The 19,959-nt window shown below is 42.0% G+C and overlaps 3 protein-coding genes across 4 annotated transcripts in view; 1 reads left to right on the top strand and 2 right to left on the bottom strand.

Moving 5' to 3' along the window:
- adamts13 (ADAM metallopeptidase with thrombospondin type 1 motif, 13) overlaps positions 1 to 1,948 on the top strand; it is a 31,228-nt gene extending 29,280 nt beyond the window's left edge. The window contains exons 28-30 of one of the 2 annotated variants that reach the window (XM_080739331.1): positions 244 to 419; positions 1,014 to 1,206; positions 1,825 to 1,948. In XM_080739331.1, coding sequence (XP_080595457.1) covers positions 244 to 419; positions 1,014 to 1,169 — 332 coding nt within the window. In that variant the 3' untranslated portion in view covers positions 1,170 to 1,206; positions 1,825 to 1,948. Of the gene's footprint in view, positions 1 to 243; positions 420 to 1,013; positions 1,207 to 1,824 lie in introns of those variants that run through there. The other variant, XM_080739332.1, reaches the window with a different exon arrangement.
- On the bottom strand, positions 1,775 to 11,848 carry LOC308296176 (carnitine O-acetyltransferase-like). The gene is made up of 14 exons (XM_080739333.1): positions 11,731 to 11,848; positions 9,554 to 9,859; positions 7,581 to 7,699; positions 6,798 to 6,851; positions 6,469 to 6,634; positions 5,380 to 5,554; positions 4,698 to 4,876; positions 3,875 to 3,975; positions 3,657 to 3,776; positions 3,395 to 3,517; positions 3,157 to 3,292; positions 2,999 to 3,061; positions 2,744 to 2,881; positions 1,775 to 2,010 (listed from the first exon to the last, which is right to left on the bottom strand). The coding sequence occupies exons 1-14, from the start codon at positions 11,755 to 11,757 to the stop codon at positions 1,795 to 1,797; spliced, it is 1,923 nt and encodes a 640-aa protein (XP_080595459.1). The 5' UTR covers positions 11,758 to 11,848; the 3' UTR covers positions 1,775 to 1,794.
- Positions 11,849 to 13,132: 1,284 nt separating this feature from the next.
- Positions 13,133 to 14,020, bottom strand: ier5l (immediate early response 5-like; the record flags this gene model as incomplete). The annotated part of the gene is made up of 1 exon (XM_080738953.1): positions 13,133 to 14,020. One exon carries the CDS (start codon positions 14,018 to 14,020, stop codon positions 13,133 to 13,135), a length of 888 nt encoding a protein of 295 aa, XP_080595079.1.
- Between the last annotated feature and the right edge of the window lie 5,939 nt (positions 14,021 to 19,959).

Here is a 19,959-nt window from a genome sequence, read left to right as displayed (position 1 = left end):
GCTCCCATTGATTCCGGATAGGGACCCAAATGCATTCGGGTCCCCAACCGGAAACAATGGGGGTAAATTTACTATAATCGATTTTTTGTCTTAGGAATGCGACACATACAAAAAAATATTATTGAACTCAAGTCTCCATTGTGTGAGTAATCATTAGGAAAAAGTCATTTTGGGGGTGAACTACTCCTTTAATACCACTTGCATGCTGAGAGAACCCTTATGTTGTTGTTTTTTAATCCACAGACTGTGACATCCAGCTGTTTGCACACACTGGTGTCTTTGAAAACCCCACGACATCCAGTAGTAACCACACTTGTCGAGTTCTGATCAATGCCCCGCCCTCGGTAAAGATCAGAATCCAGGCATTGAGCATTGGACTCACGTTCAACAGGACCAACACCCACTCCACATACATCATGGTGAGAACAAGTTATTTGATAGATCATGCTATATCAGTGATTTGTAGTGTGTTGAATTTCACTGTAAAAAAAAACCTGTTCCAACCATTCATAACTCGTAGGACTCTTGACTTAAAACACTCTGATTTTACAGTGTAGAAAAGCCCATGTCGTGCAAAATGCCAATAATACACATTCATAACCTATTTGTGTATAAGCCATGAGAGAGATGAAGCAGGGACCCCCACAACTTTTTCATAGATGCCATATAGTTTAATCATTTGACAGCAGAATCATCAGTGTATTTTGGATTAATGTAAATTTGTTTTCAGATATTTAACTACTTGAACCGTCCATACATAATACATTTGACCTTTCACTCTGTTCTTAGTGTGCTCTTTTTCATCCTCTACACAGATCAGCTATTTTCGGCTAAAGTTCTAAATGAACTCTAGATCTGTGTGAACAATAGAATATGGACACAAGGGTTCAAGTGGTTAATATAAAAAAGGAGAGAAAAGGATTCTATCACACAAAGATTTGGAGGCCCCCTGTAGTAACTGAGGACCCCATATTGGCATAAGCTATTAAAACGTGTATTGTTTTTTTTTTAAGATCCGTGACATGGATGTCTTAAAGACCACTGTGTTTAAAGGCCACCAGCTCTTCCTCTGGCGCTCTACTGGGAACATGGCAGAGATAGAATTCCACGGGGAATACCTGCATTCCAAAGGGAGCTTCACAGCTCAATACTCATTTGTGCGGGTTTGATGTGGGATTCAGCAGCAGCAGCAGAGGAAAACAACAAGTTTGCATGATATACTTTTAAAGAGTTTGAACATAGTCGTGTTTGTTTAACGTAAAATGTATTCAAATGATCCGACACTGCAGTCTTTTCCATCCTTTCCGTTGAGTCGTTTTCACTTCTTATCCAAAATGATGTCCTTTATTAACAAATATTCAAGAAAACATTCAACAAACAAAACCAAGTCAATGCAGCAGTAACAAAGATCATCCTGAAATCTGCACAATACATGGCAAAACAATTAACAAAACAAAAAAAAAACGCCTGTCAAATTCATTTAATAATACTATATCATATATAATGTAATACAATACAGTTCCAACAATAATAAAATATACTGCATATAGTTTCTGTCAAGATGGCAGTGCTTTGACAGTGCTTTGCACACTATGTACTTCCTATTAGCTTATTTTATAATAGATTCCCCCAAGTCCAACACACAGAGTGCAATCACTGCAATGGGCCTTTCAGTTCTCGCTGTCACAAGTTTATGGCAATGTGGCTCTCTGCCAATGCCTCCCATTTCAAGTTCAGTTGAACCTTCTACACAGCCCGGCGGGTCAACCCCCCATGCCAGGCCTCTGTGTGGGCTCACTGTTTGGCCTTGTTTCTGTCCTCCAGGAGAGCCCTCATGTCCAACAGAGCATCCTCTACAGCTCTGGAAAACCTGGCGGCATGGGTCTCCTCGCAGCTGTTGAAGGCAGTGATTGCAATGTTGATGTGATCATCCATTGGGTTGTAACACACGCCGTAGCCATCTGGCACCATCGGACCGAAGCACATCGCACAGTCTGTCTTAGAACCAACCTGGACATCACACGAGATATGGATGGATGATCATTTCCCAAGTACAATAATACAATGGACTGCAAAAGGAAAACTGGCGAACAAATCCCCAAAAGGATCATGGCACTGACACATTGCAGGGTTCCCACACATTTTTACCAATTCATTTCCAAAACCTTTCCAGAATATTTAACCCAATTTCACGGGCCTATATAACAATAATAGGTCGCTTACTCCTATGCGCAATGCCCAAAGACAGGTAGTGTATGCCAGTGGTTCTCAACCTTTTCAGGCCGTGGCCCCCGAAATAATCATATTTTAACTGGGGACCACACCCTGACGAGCACTAAGAGTTGAGGAATTGTGTATAACACGGTTCTATTGTGAAAATAGCTGATCGCCTCGCAACTGTGAGCATGTAGATCGGCTATTTTCACAATTTCTGCCTCTAATATCTGACAATTTGGCCCATGTTTAATTTGTCATTTCAGAGGTATTAACAAAATCAATAACCAAAGACAAGGACGTTCCAGGACCCTTGATAAATTCCAAAACTTTTCCAATACTGGAAAAATATTTTTCTAATTTCAAAATATTTCCAGTAATTTCATGACCGTGGGAACCCTGACATTGTCAGTAGAAACAAGTTTAAAAGCCTGCATCATCGGAAACATATGGCCAACGTGTACTGACCGACAAAGTCTTCATCAGGCTAACAAAAATAGCATCCCATTGATTGTGCCTTACACATTACCTGACTGGTCAAGAGGTTGTAATGCTGAGCCACAGCATAAGAAGTGTCCATGAATATCTCAGGCATAGACGTCAGGTCTATAATACCCTGCATCTTCAACCCAAGAAGATGACGTTCAATGGCTTCCCCATGGATTGTCTGGTCAGAAACAGAGCAAGATAAATAAGCATGGATACCTGAATACCTGAATAAATAGACATCAAGAATTTGAATAAAGATTTGAATAATGATGACAAAGCATCGGTTGGTTCTCACTTTGGATGTATTCTCCCTGTGAGTCTGAACAGCCTTCTGTAGCAGGGATAGTTTCTCTGTGTTCTGTTGGAAAGCGAGGATGAACTAAATACTTATTGTCCAGCCAAAATATACACACACACATAAATGTCACATCCAGGCCACAAGAGTGGTTTTACCGATTTGACTGCGTCTTCCATGGCCTGGACAAACCTAAATGAATCCATGGTCATTGAATGGATCACATCTGTTCGGCCGTATTTGAACATTCGTAAGGACGCCGTCTCATAAACGGGGCAGCAAACTTTATACATTCTGAAAGTGAAAAATAGAACAGTGAATATACGTATGTTTGCAATACTACGAAAAATAGAAAGAATATATAGATAAAATGCTATAAAAAGGCAATAAACTCACCTGAAGTAGGCAAGCTGAAGGGCCATTTGTACAAATGCATCAGGACTCAGCTTATTCTCTCGTATCAAAGTTCTTCCAAAATGAGAAAACATGAGCACGTTCACATCCAAGTCCTGTACCATCCTAATAAAGCAAAGAAATGATTGGGTTACAAACACATGCAACTTCGATTTGACAAAAATAATTAACATCGTATCCCCTTCTATACTTACATATTCATGTTTTGTTTGGCAATTAACATCGTATCCCCTTCTATACTTACATATTCATGTTTTGTTTGGCATTTTCAATGTCCCTCTTAATCTCAGGAGTAATGTTAAATCGCAGCTTCTGAGGCATGGCCAGGGGAATCATGGGAGAACGCTTCATTTCAATTTTCTGCCTATTGAAAAGATTTTGAAAAAATTAAAAAAATGGGCCCAGTTCACCAGGTACTGGTATAAAGGATAATGGTTGTTGTAACCAATAAATGAACCTTACATGAAGTTGACAACATAATCGATGAGATACACGATGGGCGGACCTTCAGAAGCAGAATGTTCGTAAACCAGTCCACATGTCCCGTCTTCACCAATGATGAACTGAGGATGATTTACACATATTATGTACTCAGAAGCTCATTCATTACCATTGGCAAAGTTCTACTAAGTTCTACGAAGATTCAAACCTATGCATATATCAGGGTTCACACTTCCCACACATTTTTACCAATTCATTTCCAAAACTTTTCCAGAATATTTAACCCAATTTCCAGGACTACTGTATATAACGATAATTCAGCTCAATAACAAGTCGCTTACTCCTATGCGCAATGCCCAAAGGCAGGTAGTGTATGCCAGTGGTTTTCAACCTTTTCAGGCTGTGACCCCTGAAATAATCATATTTTAACTGGGGACCCCCCCACCCTGACAAGCACTAAGAATTGAGGAATTTTGTATAACACGTTTCTATTGTGAAAATAGCAGATCTACATGCTCACATCGCCTCGCAACGCAAGCCGTTGTGAGCATGTAGATCGGCTATTTTCACAATTTCTGCTTCTAATATTTGACAATTCGGCCCATGTTTAATTTGTCATTTCAGAGGTATTAACAAAATCAATAACCAAAGACAATGCATAGCTATTTCTTCCAGGACCTTCCAGGACCCTTGATAAATTCCAAAACTTTTCCAGTACTGGAAAAATATTTCCAGGAATTTCATGACTGTGGGGGAACCCTGATATATATAAGGCTTGACAGCATATTTTCAACAGGGAATGGATTTAATGGATGAGGTTTCAAACCAAACATGTCTGTCTTACCTGCAATGTTTTGTCAAACCAACGGTTGCCGCTGTTCCAGCGAGCCCCTCCTCCATGCAGCATCTGTGCGGCCACGCGGCTTCGATACAAGTTATCTGACACACGTGGCATTGGCGCATCCAGACACACATTGAAAATACTTTTCTGGATGGCACGGACAGACTCCTTATTTGTTTTATCTGGAGAGAAAAACATCAGCATCATGACATCCAATATTCAAATTCTCTATGGCAGGGGTCTTCAATGTTTTCAGGCCAAGGACCCCTTAGTTGAGAGAGAGATGAAGCAAGGACCCCCACAACCTGTTCATAGATTCCATATAGTTTCATCTTTTGACAGCACAATCATCAGTGTATTTTGGATTCATGTCAATTTGTGTTTTCAGATATTTAACCACCTGAACCGTCAATACTTAATAAACGTGACTTTCACTTTGTACTTAGTGTGCTCTTTTCCCCCTCTACACCAAACCTCTTTGCAGAAAATAGCCGATCTGCTATTTTTGGCTAAAGAATATGGACACTAGGGTTCAAGTGGTTAATATAAAAAAGGTTTCTATCACACAAAGATTTGGAGGCCCTCCTGTAGTAACTCTGAGGACCCCCTAGGGTTCCTGGGACCCCCTGTTGAAGAACCTTGCTCTATGGATGTATGATTAATTTCTGCATTTCTCCAGCCTCACCCTTCAAAAGGTTGTTATAGGCCTTGTTCCACGTGTTGCGATGCTGGGATGTCAGGATGCCGATGGGCTCCTTGTTGGTCTGCAGAGAGGAGTTCCAGATCTTCTCAAGTTGCATGGCAATCTGGTCCACGGTCAGCCGGGATCCGGCGCTGTTGTACACTTCCAGTACAAAAAACTGGAGGGGCAAACCCATATGAGGATGATAATTTAGTCCTAGAATTATTGAATGCTTTAAAAAGTTGTGAAAATGTGTGCAAAAAAAATGTATTTTCAAAGCCAACGTTTGTAACTCAAATTTTGCTTCTGGGGGGGGCGGGGGTCCCTGGAACTAGATATTTTGAGATGGGGGTCCGTGGCAAAATACATATCATTTTGGGGGTCCATCCCATGAAAAGGTTTGAGAACCACTGACATAGTAGTCTCTCAAGAACAGACTAACTGAGCTCCTGTTAAGTGAAAAGGACCTTTTCTTTGACGATGGCCAGCCAGATTGCTGACATAGAAACATAGGGTTTTTCAAAAAAACCTTAAAAGGATTCAAAAGACACTTATAGAATCGGGTCAAAATTTGAATACAATTCGAACAATTTTTCAAAAATAGCAGATCTACAAGCTCACAGCGCGGCACTCGGTGCCGCGCTGTGAGCTTGTACATCTGCTATTTTTCAATAGTTAAAGCATAAAATAAAAATACACTATAATGTGTACCCGTTCTGAATGGGTTAAAGAACTAGTCAACGAGCTGCTGAAACCAATATTAATGGAATGTAAGGGCGAATTTAATGTATACTTCATCAGAGGACATTGTCGCTCGGCGAAAATGTGCAGTGTGCGACCAGGCTTAATGGTTCATTCCCACCGGGCAAGATAAAGATTAAAAATATCGTTCTCAATTGAAGTGGATGGTAGTGTCCACACTGGACGCTACCATCCACTCCCATCCAATACAACTGAGAAAGATATTTTTATCTTTATCTTGCCTGGTCGGAGTAACCCTTAAGGCTGGCCACAGTTCCTCTAGTCTAAAATGTGCTGCTGGCATTTTGTGTAAAGGATAGAACAGGAGAAAAACAGCGCCATCTAGAGTACCTGGAAATTATGTACCACGGTGATGTGAGCCGAAGGTGAATTTCCAACAACGTGATGTACTATGGTATCTTTCTTTGATCCGGGGATCCGGCAGGAGGACAGGATCTGGTAATACTGATCCATGCACAAAGGTTTGCCACCCAGGTATTCCACGGGCAAGGTGTTACTGCAACAGATTTTTTTTTTTTTTTTTTTTTACCATATACCATGCGTATTCAAGCTTATACAGCAATAATTGAAAATAACATTCATCATAAGCTTTTTATTGACATTCAGACTGACTCAAATCTTTGTGATTATGTACCAAAAACATTTTCACTGAAACTCACGTGTCAACCATTTTCTTGAAATCCAAAACTCCTGCAATCAGCTTTGCCGCAAATCTACAGAGGAAGAATTATTGTATTATTTATATAATACAGTAGAAGGTGGCTTTTCCTTTTATTCCATAGTAATATTAATATACATAATATTCATACAATACCACGTTGTAAAAGATCAGCAAATTCAATAGTCAAGAATCAGTGGCCAACAAACGTACTACCGATCTACTGATAAAGATTATGCCATATTAACGTAATAGTGCCTCTGACTGACAATGAGAAATGGCCTATCCTTGAACTACAGACCTCTGACAGCTGTAATATAAGGTAGGAGTATTTCTTCGTGGGGCCACAATGTTCACTGTACAGTATATCCCATGGGTCACAGTAGTCCACGCGAAAAAAGCTGAGCAATGCTACACGCAGCCAAAGTCCCAAAAATAGCCAGGAAGAGGAGGGAAAAGTCTGTGTAAAGGTCAGCTGGAGACTGTATCTATAATAGTGTACTAGAGTACCAAATGTAACTTTATTGCAGTTGTTATACTTAGACACAGAATGGTTCTAATTATTGTACTGGGCAGAAAACCACAGTGAACCTTATTTTGGTGGCTGGTCATGAGGATTTATACTTGAGTGCCGGTGTCGCGCCCCGAAACATAGCCGAAATACAAGAGCACAACGTGTCGCAGTGCAACAAGCTGGGAGCTTGTAGATCTGCTATGTTTGGTATGCAACACCCACCCACACAGGCCCTTTAGATACAGTGGACTGTGGTCGCAGGATGCTCACCTTATCTGTCCTTGGCGATCCTGGAAGTGCATGCGGGGCAGGACGACCCCAGGGCTGGTGTAGACCGCCACAGGCATGCGACAGTCCAGATAGGCCGACTGCATCCACCACTCTGACAGCTGCACAAAGCACAACATACAGAGTGCAGGCATAAATACATCAGGGCACTCAGGCAGTGTTTCTTGACAACTACTGGTTCAGGATCCAGGATTGTTCTTGATCAGGTTACAGAAACTGAACAACTCTGTTATTAGTTGTGCCTCTAAAGCCTGATTTATACTTTATCGTACAATGCTGTCGCATGCCGAACATAACCTACAAGCTCAGAGCGAGCTGCGGACCGGTGAAACTCATAGATCTGCTATGTTTGGTGCATGACAACATCGTACGGCTGAGCATAAGCTTGCTGCTGCAGCTCAACTGTGCACACCTCTAAGTTGCCTTCCATGATATATTGAGTCCAGGCTTTGTCCCAGTGAATGCACAGCCATTAAATAACCACTGCATTCGGATATTATTCCTATCAGCTTGGGATTCTGGTAATTTGATGCAAATGTATAAAATGTAGGCATACTTCAGCTACATCTCTTCACCCAACATTGCCATGCTCATACCCAAACTTAACCCACTTACACCGTCTACTTCTGCTTATCATTTCTTTAGTGTTTTACAATTTAACAATTAAAAAGCAAGTCTTTTGCACACCTACAAAGGCGACAGGTGCGTAGAAGACCAAAGAGGGCCCAAACTATTTTGTGATTACCAGTTTTAAGTTATTCATTTCTTTTTTATTGTGAAGCAACCTTGGGTCTAAGAAAGCCAGCTGCTACATAAATAAAACATATTATTCATTTATGTGGCCAGGTTTTATAGCTATCTAAAGCAACAAACGTTATGTGCTGATATTTCTTTCTGAAAATGGATCTTGCACTGCCATGCAACAGCTTCCAACATCAAATGCATGTGATTGCTTTGGGTTGCATGCATTTGATTAACACATTCATCACTGTGACCACTGTTCAATTAACCAGACATCTCGGTGGGAAAGAATTGGCCCTTTGCATAATCGAGTTGATTACGAAAGATCTTGCAACAGTAATAATGAGGAACAGTCTAAGGTGCTTGTTTAGGCAATGTGTATCGCCCTGGACTACTGTTTTATTAGCATCAATATGTTTGGTCTTGGCTTCAACCATCGGTATGATGTGACTTTTATCATGGTTTTGCTTATGCAGACGGTTGTATGCTGTTTGCAACTTGTATGTTCAACATGGTGTTGACACTACTTCTGCGGTCTCCTAAGCCAGTGGTTCTCAACCTGTGGGGGTCCCAACATTATTTTGAGGGGTCCCCAGATAACTTAATGTGCAACATTGTTTTCTCACTCAACAGTAAACAAACCAACATAACGTTTAAGTGTTTACACATTTCTTAAGAGACAATTTAAGGACTATTTAGTACCTCTAAAATGTCAAATTAAACTTGGCCAAATTGTGAAATATTAGAGGCAGAAATTGTGAAAATAGCAGATCTACATGCTCACAACGCCTCGTGAAGCGTTGTGAGCATGTAAATCTGCTATTTTCACAATAGAACCGTGTTGGGGCGCCCGCTGGCCTAGTGGTCAAGGCGCATACCACATACTAGGCTATGATGCCTGCTGGCGTCGCGGGTTCGATTCCCGATCCGGATGACCTTTTCTACATGTCATTCCCCATCTCTCTCCCCATTTCCTGTTAGTCTACTATCCTATCAAATAAAGGCATAAAAGCCCCAAAACAAATCTTTAAAAAAGAAAAACTGTAATGCCTCAACTCTTAGTGCTCATCAGGGTGGGGGGGGTCCCCAGTTAAAATATGATTATTTTGGGGGTCGCGGCCTGAAAAGGTTGAGAACCACTGTCCTAGGCTGTCAGTGGGACTGTCTGCTTTAATAAAAGTAAATAATAACAGTGAAATAATATCTTTGAATACCCAGTTATCTGTCTTGCTTGCTCGTCTCTCCAGGCCTTTCTGTAGCCTCTCCCCTACACCACCCTTTAGAAAGTCCTCCATCAGTTGTCGGGTGTGTTCCAGCTCCTCCTCACTGACGATGGGCTCCAGCATGGCCAAGTATCGCTCGCATGTCTGCCGCAAGGGTGGGACGGGCAACTTTGGAATGTCATCCTGGCAGTGGTGAAGGCCCTCCTGGTGTTGTACAACTTGGGACGTCTGGCACCTCTTTGGGATGTGCGTTACTGGTTTGACCATTCGAGAGGGCGTCACCATGCCCGGCCTCAGCTGGAAAACATCTTAGTCAGTCTACGTGCAGCTCTCATGAGCGAGTGAAGCGGACACAACAGATCATGTATCATAGCAACAGTGTGTGCACCAAGGTAATATTAGAAAGGTGTTATGATATATACCCGACGGCACTTTGGTCAAATTTCAGTCTTTGAAGGAGTGTCAAAACAAATAGTGTTAAAATAGGTTTAAGGAGTAGTTCACCCTTCAAATTACTTTTTTTCTATTGATTACTCATGCCATGGAGACTTGAGTTCAATAATATTTTTTTGTTTTAGTCGCATTCCTAAAGACAATAATTTCATTACAATAAATGTACCCCCATTGATTCCGGATGGGGACCCAAATGCATTTGGGACCCAAGTGCAATGGGGTAAATTTACTATAATAATTTTCTTGTCTTAGGAATGCGAAAGATACAAAAGTCTCCATGGCGTGATCAATCGATAGAAAAAAAAAGTCAATTTGAGGATGAACTACTCCTTTAAAGGCAGGGCAATAGTTAATTTTTAAAAGCTGGATATTCAAATCGTGTGTGTGTGTGTGGGGGGGGGGGGGGGGGATAAAAGATTTATTTATTTTATGTTTATTTCCATAAACATAAAATGTTTTATAAATTTAGGAAAAAGGTGATTGAACAGAACAGCTTCTACCCCACCCCAAAAATTCTGTTGTGATGTGGAGAAGTCCACGCTGGTAAACTTACCTAAACTCCCTATAAACAAATACAAGGATATTATTTATATAATCAACATTCATATAATTTGACCTTTCACTGTAGTAGAGAGAGGCTTCAAGAGCATTGCAAATATTTATCTTGTTTTCACAACCGCTCCCCCCATGATGTCATCACTGGGCCATTCCATTTTGCTACCTGTAGGCAGCAAGCAGCATCGCCCTTTTAAATGATTTCCATATAGCCTAATTAAAATAAACTGATATAATTATGGACCAGTATTTAAATATCAAAGGTTGGTTGTTAATGGTTATTAATAACAGTGCAGTGGTCGAGTTTGGAATATTAAATACAAAGCTGATTGATGGACTACCAGAGAAATCCAAAAGTCATCACCTCATTCAATTTTAAGACTGCATAGTTGCATACAGGCAAGAGGCAAGTGGCAACCCTTGCATAGAAGGTTAATTTGGTTCAGCAAAGACCCTTTTAATAGATCTTCAATGAGGAGTGAAAGGCACACTCCACTCTAATAAACTTTATGTCTAGTTGTTGACTACAGTCAGTAACTTGACACCAAAACAACTGATTCATACACTTGTTTGGGCCACCTGGCCTTAACACGGGCCAGTTTATAAATAGATACCTGGTACACTTCCTGAACCCTTTGGAATGAAAGCTAAAACAAACAACACACCAGAGCCTCCGCGGCTATTGCATTGCTGACCCATGACTATGCTTTTAAAGCCTGTTCAGTAGTTCAGTCTACTAGTAAAACCCAATGTTGGTAAAGTTGACAACACGACGCTGAACTGACCAAGACAGAAGTCAACCTTGGAAAATGACAAATGACATGAGGGTGACGCCGTTGAACTTGACATTGGAGGAGTGACGCCGCGGTAGACAGCTACTCATAGTAGGCTACTGATAGATAGTATAGTAGGCTACTGTCCAAACAAATCAAAGCGTTCAGTGGTCAAATTTGGATTGTAAAGCATGCCTCTCTCCATAGTGCTGCTGCTGTCTTAACGCGGTGCCCCACCCCCTTCCCATCCGCAGTAGCATTATGTCCTAGCCTAATAACAAACGAGCTGCTGCCTGCTGCTGCTACCAGGCTAGCGCATAAAATAAATAACACCGCAAAAACATATTATATCGCGAAGCAACACACACAAAAATGCACAATACTCACCACCGTTCGCACGAAAAGGCCCAACATTGTGTCGGGTGAACGCGCTCGGGGCTTCTTCGACTGTCCTGAGAGTAAACAGTAGGAGCCCCTCGGGTTGTCATGTCTCAAGGACAAGCAATAAAGAGCTAAAGAATTGAACTGGAGAGGAGTTTGTCAGCTTTCCGCCCCCCTCTGGACTTTACGAGACACACAGCTGAACTCCACACCTCTTGCTTCTCAAACTTTTTCGTGTCAAGGACCCCCCCAAATTGACACTTATCAGCCCGCGGACCCCCCATTAGAAAAGGCTACCAGGGACCCCCCATAAGAGAAGATTTTTACAGCTCTATATCAGTAATTCTCAACCATTTAAATGTCAAGGAGGACCCCCCAGTTTGACATGCATTAGGCTACGGACCCCCATTTAATCTAATTTCTATCTCTGAGACCCCAATTTATATTGTAAAAATCAATGTTAATTTAACTATCAGAGTTACATAACGTACCCATAATGGCCAATTTGTTTCCAACTAGGCCTATCATTTAGCTGCATGGGACCCCTTGTAACTCCCTCAAGGACCCATGGGGTCCCCGGACCCCACATTGAGAAATCAATGTTAATTTAACTATCAGAGTTACATAACGTAGGCCTACCCATAACGGCCAATTTGTTTCCTAACTATCATTTAGCTGGGACCCCTTGTAACTCCCTCAAGGACCTATGGGGGTCCCCGGACCCCCACACATTGAGAACCAATGTTCCACACAACACTCATGGCTATCAATCCAAATAACCGTGCATGCGCATGAGAGTGGCATTTCAAATCATATAACACACACAAACACAAGACACAAACACTTTGCCTTTTAGCTTAATTCCCCCTTTATTGTGATAAATGAAAACCATGAATTCCAGTGAAACATGTTTTGCCATTTATAACCAATAATTCATCAATCTTTTTTCATTGATTAAAGAAAGAAAGAAGGCCCTGATATGAATAATACACTTGCAATACGAGAGTCGATTTGGTGCATGAGAGGGTGTACAGTTCTCCACTAGCCACATGATGGAGCTCGTCCAACACCACTCTAGAAAAACAGCAATAAATAACTGATATTCTTTGGAAAAATACAAATCAAATACACACTCCAATGTCCTATAACGAACCATAAGACAAGGTTTAAATGAGAGGCATTGTTTATTGATCTGTAGAGTTATGTGGAAATAATATAATGTGATGCGCAGAGTAAGTGTTCATCATGTGCAAAAGTAATGCTCAATGCAATGGGTATGCTCCAAGTCAATGTATCACATTTCATTAACAATTTTCAATAACAGAACAGAGAGGGAATTACAGTCATGTCATGTTTAATTTGAAAGGAAACAAAAAATATTGAAACGATACATACAAAAAAACACAAATCAAAACGCTTCAATAGCTCTGGTCCAAGCACTGCCAGTTAACAATGTGTGTCTCAAACAAATTGTTTGAGCAGTGAATATTTGCTCAAGGTCCGTGTGCTGCCAACTCTTAAACTCAGTTAGTCCACCTGAACCCAGCACCGAGATCAGGTTGGAGATGTTTGTTGTGTCCAACTGTTCCGAATCAGAATGTGATTCATCCTCAGTCCTCATCCTTTTGCTCGGCCATGGCCCTAAGTCTGGCCAGTAAAACTCTGGATCAACAATGTGATAACTTGTGTCCATCTTTCGCTTCTTACAGTAAGCCTGCATGGCTTGCTGCGGCTGCTTCGGTGGCGCGCAACAGTCTGAGTGGAAGTATCCATTTGTGACCGTGGTCACCACATGCGTGTCCAAGTCCAGGACAGTCTTTTGGTTGGCCTGCGTGTTGTTCGGGACAGGTAGGTCCCAGGAGGAGGACTTGTCTCCACAACTCCAGCAAGCCTCCGGCAGCATGATGTTCGAGTCGCTCAGGGAAACCATAGCGCAGGCTGACGCGTCTTGGTGCGCCGCCTCTGCGGGGTGGCCGCTCGGCTGGTGCGCTCCGCAGTGCCAAGAGTCCGACTCGGCCCCACTAAAGTTGCAGTAGAAGTCATCGGCCAACTCCGTGAAGCTCCCCGTCAATTCTAGGTAGTCGGGCTTCTCTCGGGTCGCGGTTACGTCCTCGTATTGCTGTGCCCGCTGCGTTTGCATAAAGTCTTTGCTCATGTAGAACTGCCGGGCGTTTCGAAGTACGTACGTTACCAGCAAGTTCTTGTGGAGCTTGATGCCTCCTCTCTGCGTCCTGGAGCTTTGGATTTTCCTCAAAGAAATGGAGATCAGATTCTGTGCCTCAAATGCACACTCCATCCTCGAACGGACCACCCGTCGTATCTCTCACTCTCTTGAAATACTTATTCCTATTTGGAGAAATGTGTATAAATGTTTAGCTGAGATTTCTACTCGATTCGTGTAGACTGTGCTCATAGCGCTCCATGTCTTCCCAGTAAGGGCATGGATTTGCAACTCTCATCTTTCCTCGCCACGCCTTCGAATGCACATTGTCCAATAGGAAGGAGGCGGTGCTTCTGTTATAAGCAAATATCACTACTAGCCTCATTCAGGATGCACATAGGAGCGGGCATGCTGCATTTCACAAAATAGGTTCTACACGTCTTAGTGCCCAGAAAACTGTCAGTGTTTTATATAGAATAGAATAGAACAGATTAGAACAGAAGAATCCAATAGAACAGAGAACCCAACAATACAGAATAGAAATGGACAGAATAGAAAAGAAAACAGAAATAGAAACAAAATGTAAAAGAACAGAGCAGTGTTTCTCAAATGGGGTACTGGTACCCCTAGGGGTATATTGGGGTACTCCACCCCCAAACTAAACTTTGGAAAGTTTTTTTTCTTCTTCTTCTTCTTCTTCTTCTTCTTCTTCTTTTGTGTGTGTGATCACAGTGACTGATATTGTTAATGAACAATTTATTCCACATTCATAAATATCAGTTACATCTGGATAGCAATGTACACTTTAGATATAGGACTATATGTCTTTTTAATCTGCCACCCACCAATGGAGAAGAAAAATCAAACCTATGTTTTTAAGTGAGCGGTGTATGTGAGCAGTTCATTTCGAAGTTTCCTAACTAATCAGTGTGTGTGTGTGTGTGTGTGTGTGTGTGTGTGTGTGTGTTCGTGCGTGCGTAGGTGCGTGTGTGCGTGTATGTGTGTGAGTGAGTGTGCACGTGCCTGGCTTGCTCAACGGGAGAGTGTTTTTTGCTGGTGATTCAGTCCGAGCATATCAAAGGGTGCGTTCGGAAATGCGCACCGGGTGTGGTTAGGGTTAGGGGTTAGGTTTAGGCATAGTTTTACTGAGGTTAAGGTTAGGGTTAGGTTTAGGCATAGTTTTACTGAGGTTAGGGTTAGGATTAGGGTTAGGTTTAGGCACTCACTACACTGAGCAAACACCCGGTGCGCATTTCCGAACGCACCCTTTGATACACTCGGACTGAAACACCTGCAGAAAACACTATCCCCTTACTCAACAGCGCCCCTTGGTCACCCAGGCTAGCCACTGGTCACCCAGTGGTATTGCAGCTCATGCGACATACATAGATATTAACATACAAACAAACATACACACGCAGTCACGCATAAGAGACGGAAAACTGCAGATTGTGGCAGCAGATTCAAATATTAAAGCAGAAGCAACAAAAATAGTGAAACAAGTGGACATTGCATGGACAAAATAAAGAAAACTCACACACACACACACACACACACACACACACACACACACACACACACACACACACACACACACACACACACACACACACACCAAAATGTGTCAAAATCAGGAAGAATGTTTTATGCTGTGAATTAATTTCTGACTTGTGCGATATCATGAACTATCCAGATATCCCAGGTAATCTGGAAAAGGTCTACTTTCTGTCCCTAAAAAATAAATAAATGGGGAAGCAGCATTTAGTTGTTTTGCACCACATTATCTGGATTAAACTCCCAGAAAACTGCAGGTCTCCTGCCACTCTTATTTCTTTTAAAACACAACTTAAGACCTTTCTGTTTGCCGCTGCCTTTGATTGAGTTAATTCTCTTTTTGCAGACGCACGCACGCACGCACGCACGCACGCACACACACACACACATTATTATATAGTGCATTGTCTGCACCTGAGTATGATGTCATTAGGACTCCCACAGATCACGGAAAAAACTGTCATTGCACTCAAATCTGCGAGGTAAGTGCTCTTTGTTGAGGGATGATCTGTCATCCATGCCACACATCTGTTTGTGTGTAAACACACAGATGGCTGACATCACACGCAACACCTGGATGTGACTTTGATTTCCTGCCAAAAAGGTGAATCAGGAGGACAACCACTATTATGGTTTCCATGCCCTGGTAATACTGTACACTGGCATGGCTACAAGTGTACAAAATGGCACGGCTACAAGCATGGCAAGTCTGCTAATGTTGGCCCTCCCAGGAATTTAGTGTGAATTGCATTATGCAGGGGTATTAGTGGTGTGCAAATTGTAGTTGTATTTACAGAGGTATTATTTCTAATGTCAATATAACAATGTTTTAGTTATGTATTGGTTTGCATTTTTAGGTTTTTATTTTTGTTCAATTTCAGAGGATGTTCTAAATAACATCATGTTTCCAAAGTCAATGAGTTAAAAAAAAGATATTGGTGGATTGTTTTAGGATGTTATGAGTACATAAGCAGGTGTTAACCCATTTAGGCCTAGAATTATTGAATGCTTTAACCAGTGAAAAATAGCAGATATACAAGCTCACAGCGTGGCACCGAGTGCAGCGCTGCGAGCTTGTAGATCTGCTATTTTTGAAAAGGTCATGAAAATGTGTGCAAATCTTTAAATATTATGTATTTTCAAAGCGAACGTTTGTAAGAAACGTTTGCTTCCCAGAAACGTTTGCTTCTGGGTGGTCCCTGGAACTAAATATTTTAGGATGGGGGTCCATGGCCAAATACATATCATTTTGGGGTCCTTCACATGAAAAGGTTTGAGAACCACTGACTCTCAAGAACAGACTAACTGAGCTCCATTTGAGTGAAGGACATTTTCTTTGATGATGGCTAGACAGATTGCTGACATAGAAACATAGGTTTTCAAAAAATCTTAGAAGGATTCAAAAGACACTTATAGAATCGGGTCAAAATTCAAATTTTCACGATTTTTCAAAAATAGCAGATCTACAAGCTCGCAGCGCGGCACTCGGTGCCGCTCTGTGAGCTTGTATATCTGCTATTTTTCAATAGTTAAAGCATAAAATAATGATACACAATAATGTGTACCTGTTCTACTGTAGCTGTTCACTGATACTTTATATGGTTCTTTATGCTGCTGCCTTCTACTTTCATGCTCCCATGAAAAAGAAAAAAATCTCAAAATGAGGGGACACAAAAGGTAGTTTCAGTTTAATGTTTTATTCACACTTATAAGATTTTAATTTGTATTTACATTTGCGTTTGTTTTTTTCATTCCCACTATGTTGGTACAATCTTTAGATCGACTTTATAGTAAGTAAGGCGTAACTTGTTTCTAAATGTATATAGACCATATATCTCAACACAGAGACTGACTGGGTGTGGCAACATTGCTGGACACTCATTGGTCAACAGTACTAGCCCTCCCATTCAACCCAGCTCAAAACAGGGAAAATGAGTTAATGCAAACTGATCAATTTCAAGGACATATCAAATTAACTTTGGGAATTGTTTCTCAAGTGAGGATAGTCATAAATGGACCCTATTTTTAAAATTCTAATGTGACACCACCATATAAAGGAGAGTTATTGAATTTCATATGGGTTTAATTATAATAACGATGGTCAAGTATATTACCAATGCAGCTTATTTTGATTTATCATTAGACAAACCAATCACCACCACTAAACCGAGTCTTCCTCAACCCTAAAAAACTATTGTGCCTGTGGTACTTAGTACTTTGACAAAGTATTTTTGAGTTTTGGGGGTGTAACAGCAGAGAGGAATCACAACTATAAACAAAGAATTTAGGCCTTCCAATGGTGTGCCCGCTTAAATACAAAACTGAGATATGTGGTTCTGAAGATGCACACAATTACTTCAGAGCCGGGGTGCTTTATTTACATATGCAATATGCATAAGCAAGGTTGCTGTGAGGGTGAAATAACCGGGAGATAGATGGAGGGAGAGGGAGGGAGGGAGGGATGGTGTGTGAGAGAGAGAGAGACGTGAGTGTGTGTGTGTGTGTGTGTGTGTGTGCGTGCGTGCGTGCGTGCGTGCGTGCGTGAGAGAGAACGTGTGTGAACGTGTGTGATGGCGGTGGTAGTAGTGGTGGTGGTGGGGAGAGGGGGTGGGGCAGTTGGAGTATGGGGTGGGGGACTTGGGGGTGTTGGGGGATGCAGAAAATTGGTGTTATCAATATTTAACCAACCCTTCCAGCATATTTATGGCAGACAATAGAGCAGACATGCAACTGTCTCTTGTGAGTGGAAGTGTATTTATTACAGATTGAAATGGGGGCTGTAAATAGGATGTTCATTGATATGTCCCTGGCTGGCACACGTACTTGCAAAAGAGTACAACCTCGCAACAACCACTCCTAAAAGTTGTCTCTTTCCGCGAAACTGAACTATTTACATGATGACTAATTAACGTACACTGTAACCTGGAATACATCACCAAATATTTATTAGGGAAATACTTCTACATATGGCAAACAGATGTATGTAATTCAATCAGTTACAGAAAGAAAGAAAAAAAAGTCCCAAAAAAAGCAATGAAAAGAGGGGAAAGAAATAAAATGTCTGGAGCTTTTTTTTTTTTTTTCCTCTTTTTTTTTTCACAGACCCACGGCCTCTCAGAAAATGTTTCCATGTGTTGTGTCTGAGCACACTGAGAGCAAAGAAGGAAAACATTCTCTCCTCCAAACCACATGCAACAGATTCTTTCTGAAGCCAAATAAATCAACCCTGTGTTTCAGATCATGTGACACTTTTTGTGCTTTGTGTTATTCCCGACGTATCCTGTTTCAGCCCCCCCCCCCCACCCCATCCCAACACACCCACATGCATGAACTTGCACACATGCATGCACACACGCGCGCACACACACACACACACACACACACACACACACACACACACACACACACACACACACACACACACACACACACGCAAGAGCGCACGCACACATGCACACCCTCAGAGTTTCCATTTCCTGTGCGTAAGATCACCTGTACAGACAGAATGGCGTGCTTCAATGCGACATGCACAGGCAGGAAAACAGGAAAGGGAGTTCAAGGGTGTCCAACATGAAATACTCGCAGAGTTTAGGGGAAACCCAGAGCTTATGGCAGCCCTCCAAAATCTGAAGACAGTAAGTAAAGTTTTACTTGAGCACTTTGTTCGCGTTAATACTTAACTTAATGTTCACTCGACTAGACTTTTGGCTGTATCACACAAGTTCCAATGAGGGTTCCTAAAATAGGACGTGCCATATTCGACGTGTCGAGACAAGGGACATTTTGTAGTAATTTTCTACGCGTTAATGCTGTGCCAGCATGTCCATGTTAAAAGTGCGAATATTTCACATTTCCTAGCATGCTCTTCTCAATCCCCTATTAGTCACATTTTGTCTAATCCGGACCACAGGTTTTTGCTTAGGTTCGAACTATTGTTACTCTGCACAGTGCTTGGTATATTTGACATGCCATACTGATCAATAGCCCCATGCTCTGTAGGGTAACGCAGTGTTCCCCTGTGCATCTGACAGCCATCCCGAGCCCATTTACTGTCAAATGGGCTCCGCTCTCTTGCCTGAGCACAGATGCAGATTTATGCTGGAGCAATGCCGGGTCTTGCATATTAGATGAAAGCCTTGTTTGCATATACCCGCTCTCTTTTCTCCCTCCCTCCCTCCCTCTCTATCTCCCTCCCTCCCTCCCTGCCTACCCCCCCCCCCCCCCCCCCCCCCCCCCCCCCCCCCCCCCCTTCTCTCTCTCTTCCTTTTTTCTGAGGCGTCACTTTAATATGTATGCAAATGGGCTATGCTCCGCGGGTAGATATGTGTGGAGTCCTGTCCTGCAGTCAGGAGGTGTAGGATAGATTGTGTTTGTATTTATGAGGCATGGGCCATGCCAGTCTTGTGCGAAAAAAACGCTATGGCTTGTGCAGTGCAGGCTCTGGTGGTGCAGGCGAAATGCAGATATGCCAATAACAGAGGTCACGGTTGTCACTAACGATAAGAGGATGCAATTAGACA

This window comes from Nannobrachium achirus, assembly GCF_963921795.1.
Source record: "Nannobrachium achirus genome assembly, chromosome: 12".
Taxonomy (NCBI): Eukaryota; Metazoa; Chordata; class Actinopteri; order Myctophiformes; family Myctophidae; genus Nannobrachium; species Nannobrachium achirus.
The sequence above is the reverse complement of the archived record's forward strand: the minus strand, read 5'-3'. Positions and strand labels throughout refer to the sequence as shown.